This window comes from Histomonas meleagridis (genome assembly GCF_020186115.1).
Source record: "Histomonas meleagridis strain 2922-C6/04-10x chromosome Unknown contig_56, whole genome shotgun sequence".
NCBI classification, from domain to species: Eukaryota; Parabasalia; order Tritrichomonadida; family Dientamoebidae; genus Histomonas; species Histomonas meleagridis.
In genome coordinates, this window is record NW_027150899.1 from 1 (window position 1) to 7,374 (window position 7,374).

A 7,374-nucleotide genomic window follows, 5' to 3' on the forward strand; every position below is an offset into this window, starting at 1 on the left:
ACTTAACTTAACCTAACAAAAAAAATTCGAGAAAGCCTTTTATGAAATTCAGCATTTTGCATAGTATGTGATTTTCTTCTTGTTTCTAACGGTTGATCTTTTATTAAAGTGTTCTTTAACGACTTTCAATAATGAAAAGCTTCTTGTTGTTAAATCTGTTCCGAAGTAATTATTATACATATCACACAATTCACCAATCTCTAATTCTCCGTCAGGAACTGAAGCAAGAAATGAATCAAAACTTAATTCAATACTCTGAACTTTTGTTTTTACTTCTTGTTTCTCTTCTGTATTAATTCCCTAAATTCTCCATTAACGTTTGAATATAATCGGAAAATCTACTTTCTAATACTTCCGGTAAGTCTCTAATTAAAATTTGATTTATATCTCTTACGATTGACTGAGCATAAACTTTTATTGCAGTTGAATTTTCAAATGTTATTGAACTTTTAGCTATTGAACCGATGGAGTTTTTCATAAAATTATATATGGTCATAAAATGATCGCAAATGAATTTTTCAAATGATTTCTTTAAATACTGTTCAATTGTTAAATACTCTTCTGTTTCATTAAATTGTATTTTTGCGATTAGAAATTGTAATCTATTAATTAAAGTTTGATTGTGTTCGGTAAACGCTTTAATTACTTTTTGTGATGACTTAGTGTCAAATACATTTCGTATAGTTTTTTCGTATTTGTTTCGGCTGATTTCATCAAAAGCATTTTTTATACATGTCATAGTATTCATCCAACAATTCCGTATAATTCTTATTGACAAATTCATGAACAAATTCATTAAGATTTCTTATAACATCTTTGTTTGAATGAGGAATCGACAAAAACTCAATCAATCTTTTTCTTTCTTCTTCTTGCTCTCTCTGTAAACATTTTTCTTTCCATTCAACTAATGTAAATTTTTGTTGGTGAGCTAATCGATCGTAAACTACTATTTGCTCTTGGAGTTCTTGTTCCATTTCTTTGTATATGTGATTCTCACGATAATATTTATTTATTAATCTATCTTCAATTATTTCGGGAAGGTTCTTTTGCATGTTCTTTAAATTTTCAATATCTTCTAAATCATCTTTATCTAATTCATATTTTCCGATAATAGCGTCGTATTGTTTTAATTTCTTTTCGATTTTATGATCTAAAGTATCGTATTGTTCATCAAAGTTTTCATTAACGTAAGTTTCAATTGCTTCTTTGTCGAATAGTTTTAATTTCTCTTCACTGTGTTTAATGACGCTTTCTGAAATGCTCTATGTTCCATAAAAGAGAATTATAATAATTTGATTGTGGTTTGAAAACCTCAATCGGACAATCATTAATAGTACATTTCATTAAACTTTTGCCGTAAACGTAAACGTAATTTTCAAGAGTTGTTGTTGCAGTAAGTGGAACTAACTTATCACACATTTATATACAAATAAAAAAATTAAATTTAAAAAAAACTAACTTTATTTTTTTCTGAGCAAACAAGCGTTTTCTGAACTCTTTTACGAAAAGGCTTTCTCGAATTTTTAATGGTAGGTTAAGTTAAGTTAGGTTAGGTTGTTAAGTAGCAGTAGAAATATTTTAACAACAACACACAACTTTCCACATAGGATTAACATCAAAACACAACATTCAACATAAAAATAAGCCTTTTCCGTCAATTAATCATCATCAGCAGCAGTAAACATGTAAAATTCACGTCATATCATCAAGTTAGAATTCAACCTCAAAAATATATGGACTTTTACGAAAAGGCTTTCTCGAATTTTTAATGGTAGGTTAAGTTAAGTTAGGTTAGGTTGTTAAGTAGCAGTAGAAATATTTTAACAACAACACACAACTTTCCACATAGGATTAACATCAAAACACAACTTTCGACATAGAATTAACAGCAACTTTTCCGTGAACTTATAGTTAGCAGCTCCAGTAAACATGTAAAATTCACGTCATATCATCAAGTTAGAATTCAACCTCAAAAATATATGGACTTTTACGAAAAGGCTTTCTCGAATTTTTAATGGTAGGTTAAGTTAAGTTAGGTTAGGTTGGTAGGTAGTAGTATTAAATTTTAACAACAAAACACTAAAATCTACATAGGATTAACAACAACTCAGCCGGATTCATGCATCACACATTTAAAAAATAAATGTCATCATGAATTTAAATATATTTAATTACTTTCAATCAAAACCAACCGATTTATGAAAATCAATCGCGTTTACACCGTTCATCCTTTAGTTTATGTAGCGCGGGTGGGAGCGAGTGCGTAGCACGAAGCTCACATAGCGCTGTGTGTGTGTGTGTCATACTGGTGATAACGCAAATTCAACTGCAACAGAATACAAAACAGGTGGGTCGGTTGATGTTGATCAATCGATCAGTCGATCGATTATCTCCATCGATCACCAAGCTTTGCCAAACAAAGCTTGGTAAAGAGTGTAAACACCTTAGTCAGAAAAAAGAATGCTAAATTTTTATTTAGCAGATATTTTTTTGACGAATTCGACTTCGTCAGGGCATCCAGGTGACCAATGAGGTTCACTAAGCCACATGTCTGATGGTGTCATCCACTTTCCTGTCATCTCATGGAGACCGTGGTTTACCAACAAACTCCCCTCCATTGTCGATAACAATCCGAGCAGGAGCTGAGGCCTTTGTGAGTGCAATCTCTGATTGTTGAGCAATTGTTGAGCTTTCTTTGTTTAACACAATGGTTGCATGAATGATAAAGCAAGATCTATCATCAAGAAATGCAACAATGTACTGTTTGCTTCGTACTTGGCTCCCATTTTCTTGCTTAATGATGAGATCATCGATTTCATGCAAATCTGTGTGCCAAATTTGGCCCACCATTTTTGCAACATATCTAATTCTTTCTTCATCCTTTTCTATATATTCATGCTCATATAGAAAAAGACCCTCCGATTCATATATCGAGGCACACTTTCGAGCTGATATCGTTGCAATATTCTTCTTCATCAATGCAAAAGCGCATTTTTGATAGCCCACAACGAACTTTTTTCGATACTCAATGACTGCATCTATTTCATCCTGTGTGATCTCTGATGGCTTTCTTCCCCGTTGGATCTCTGGAGATGGAACTTGAGCAAGAGCAAATTCTTTTTTAAGGCGCTTGATTCCTATTTTTTCTTCCTTCATCAGCCCTTTGATTGTTTGCTTGTGTTCTTTTATTCTTCGTTCAGATTCTAATATTTGTTCGAATGTATAGATTTGTTGCTTATAAGAACCTCTCTTTATTCAAAAAAAGTGAGTATAGAATTCAAAATTAAATAATATTAATAAAGTATTACAATATTAAATTGATACAGAAAATTCATAAATAATATTTTTATTACCTTGGTAAATCAAAATTCTAGAAATTATGCACTTTTATGACAGTTTTTATGTATAGTTATTAGATAGAACCAACAGCTTTTGGATTGTTTTACATCAGCGACCGTTTATTTGGAGACCAAATCGGGTTAGAACAATCCATTTAAATTGAACATTATCTAAAAATTTTTATGAGTGAGTTCATCGGACCTTGATACTAAAAATAATTGTAATTTACAATTTATATGATTGTAGCATGAATATGATTTTTTAGTAAAATTATTTTTGAATATTTGACCATTTCCCCCGTAATAATAAATGAAATCTACGCTCTCTCATATCTATTATTTCGAATTCATTAAGTACAATTACTTTTATTACATTTCGAATTACAGACTGTCAAAAAAAGGTTCCTCACTTTTTTAATGACAGAAATTTTTTTCAAATAGAATTAATTTATCTAAACATACAATAAATTATTTTCAAGAAAACTGAAATTAATTATAAAATAATCATATATATATTATATATAATAATTTGGTTGCCTATTTATTGAGATGACTCAATTTTTGTATTTTTATTTGCAATAATCTCTTTTAATTTAGCCAAACTTATTTTGGGTAAATAGTGATTCATTATCACTTAAATCGGAGTTGTCAATAATATCTTCGAGATAATCCTTGCGAATAATAGCAATTTTCGAAATACTGATGTCTGAATCTCCAAACCAGCACCATGGAAAGCGTTTTTATTATTTGATAATATCGTAGCTTTCTCCATGCTATAAATATTTATGTGAAATAGGTCAATTTAACTTCCTTTTTTATAGGCTGATCTGCAAAATGCTGTTTCTTTTTCGAACACACCAAAAGTAACCAAATCTGAAGGCTGAAATAAATTTGTTGTATGTGGAGGAAATGTAATTGCTCTAATATTGTATGAACCTAACGTTTGCAGTATCTCTTGACTCACATTAGAAGAACAATTATCCATTAAAATAATTGCATGAGAATCAGCTAAATACATTGCATTTCTAGTATTTTGTATGTATGAGATTATTGTATTTTTCACATACTCATGAAATATATTTATAGTGACATAACTTTTTTCCTGATATGAATAGACATAATCCTGATTTTTTCTATATTTCGAATTGAATAGTTCTTCATCAAGAGTCTTTCTATTTGATATAATAAGAGGAGAAAGAGCATCACCTGCCATAGAAATCGCTGCAGAAATTGAAATTTTTTTATTTGCTCTTTTGATCGAAAATTGAACTCTTTTTCCATTAAATTCAATTGGTGCTATTACTATTTTTGTTTTACTGTTCGCCCAATCGCTTGATGAAGCTTCATCAATATTAATTATAAGCTCTGTGGGTGTATCTTGAACAAAATTAATCAAATTTTCGATATGGACTTTTGCTGTCATTTTGGAATCTGTGAGCCTCTCTTCTTCTTGTGGGTATGCTGTGCATGTAGTGATTTAGTCACTATGCTTATTAATAAAATTTATGTACCATGATCTTTAAACGACAACATTGAATTTTTCTTGAATTTCGCACCTAAGTTGTGTAGGTGTTAAATAACACCTCATGGTTAGCTGCAATGAAAATAATTAAATTCAATACCTCATACTCTTGTTCCTTGGTTAATATCGAAGGTCTTCCTGTAACTTTTTTGTTTTTTAAATTTCTGATCTGTTTCGATAAATTCGATTGATCAATCAAATTATATCGTGCAACACGTTGTATTGAAATATTTATATATAAATCTTCACGTAGAATTGATAATAATTCAATTGCTTGCTCAATCCAAGATTGATAATCTATAAGCTTAAGTCATCGAATCACATATCTAGATGTAGCACTGAAAGTTATTTAAAAATATTTTTAAATAATGTTTCGTAATCTAGCGGACAAGTACTGTATCCTGTTTTCATAAAACTTTGAATATTAATTTTTCTAAATAACGTATCTCAAACGTTTTCTAAACGTAAAAAAACAGGGATTTTTTTTTGACTGAGGAACTTTTTATTGACGTTCTGTACTATTATTACGAATGCATAATATTTTGTGAATGAAAAGGATTTTCATTAAATTAGGTATAATACTAATTTATCTAGTTATATTAAATTTATTGATAGATCATGATAACTTAGAACATTGAAAAAAAATTCTTTATTCGAATTATAAAAGAGAAACTAAATTACGGTAGAAGTTATTATTTATAATAAACAAATTAATATAATATTCATTTTTATTCTATATTTACTGATGCTATTTCATGCTTATCAACAAAATTAATATATTCCATTCTATTTTTATCTTGTTAAATTAAGTTTATTTATGCTTATTAATTTTAATTATGTGTTTTCTCCTTGCATGCGGTATGAGTGTTAAATGTGTTAATGTGTCAGGTGATATATATCATAAATAATACCCAGGAGATTCGCATAATACTTATTATTTTATATTTATATTTAAATAATCTTGAAATAATATAATATTTCTCAAGGAAAATTTTAGTATTACACAAATTGTTTGTAAAAACTAGTCTTTTGCGATTATGGAATTGTAAATGGAGCTTTAAAGATATTTGTTTACATGTGTTATGTACGTAAATTCTCAATAATCATTCAATTTTCGAGTAAACCACTCAAAAAGTGAAAATTGAACAAATTTTCATCCACGTTGTGAAATAATTGAATAGTCTGTTTGGATAAATAATCAATCAAAACATTTTTGAGATTGTTTGTACACCAGCTGTACGAAAATTCTCAGAAATCATTAAATTTCGATGTAAACTATTCAATCACATTCCAACCCACTGGAGTGGGGCCCGGCTTTTTCAGTGAAATACGATCACAACCGATCGCTCTTTCGGTTCTTGCATAAAAAAATTTGTTGTATAGTTGTATACTCGTTTTGTCTAATGTGAAACAAATGGATTAATGAACCGGCCAACTTTTTGTGTGTAAGATATTGTTGTATTCTATTTTACACCTTTGTATAAAAGTTTCATGTGTATTCCGATCGTTAACGGTTCTGGGGTGGTCCACAAGAATTTTCAGTTTTTTTCACTAAATTCTCACATATTTTGTATCACTGTATGCTTTTAACTTTTGCTAAAATATTTTGAATTACACTTATTCAAGGAATTCATAAATATCACTTTATATTATTTATTTTGTTACGAACTCTCTAGAGAGAATTCTGATTTATTAAAAATTGTATTGTATTATATAAAATTATCTTTTGTACAGCTCGTTGCAATTGATTTTATATAGTGTGCAAAACTAAATATCTCAAAAAGTGACGCGTGAAAAAGTAAATCTCCTTCACTCAAAACAAAGTAGCTAACCAGACAAACAGAATAGCCAAAAAGTGACGTTTGCAAAATTGAATATTCCACTTGCAAAAGTAAATATCCAAAAAAGTAACGCGTGCATAACAAAGTAGCTTGCAAAAAAAATAAATATCCAATATGTGTGAATAAATATTAATGTATTTTTATTTTATCTGAAATTTTTATGTCACAAATGAATTCGTCTGCAGGATCGACTTGGGGACTAAATGATAATTTGGAAAATGTTCCTAATGGTATTATTGATTTTGGAATCACATGTTATCATAATTGTTTTTAACAGATGATATTACATTGTCCTCCAATTTCAGAAACTATCAAAAAAATACCTGCATCAGATTTTTGTTCTACATTTTCAATAAAATTCAAAATATTATTTGAAACATTGAACAATGAAAAAGATTATTCAACTGAATTATCCGATTTTATTAACACAATGTCAGAAGAGTTTTCGATTAATTCAAATAGTCAGCAAGATTTCTTTGAAATTTTTAATTTAATTATTGAAAAACTCCCCAAATCAATCAAAAATTTATTCATCACTTCACTTTATTCTGTTGAAAGAACAAAAAACAAAAACGCCGTGACTCGAACCAAAGATGGCCAAATAGGGGACGAATAACGTCCCCAATTTCCCGCCCAAGTAGCTCAATCAATAAGACTACTTCACACCCTCAAA

At 29.3% G+C, this 7,374-nt stretch overlaps 1 protein-coding gene across 1 annotated transcript; it reads right to left on the reverse strand.

The window, feature by feature from the left end:
* Positions 1-2,580: 2,580 nt before the first annotated feature.
* On the reverse strand, positions 2,581-3,156 carry GO595_007685 (homeodomain-containing protein; the record flags this gene model as incomplete). Its single annotated transcript, XM_067921175.1, has 1 exon — positions 2,581-3,156. The coding sequence occupies one exon, from the start codon at positions 3,154-3,156 to the stop codon at positions 2,581-2,583; it is 576 nt and encodes a 191-aa protein (XP_067772121.1).
* Positions 3,157-7,374: the final 4,218 nt, after the last annotated feature.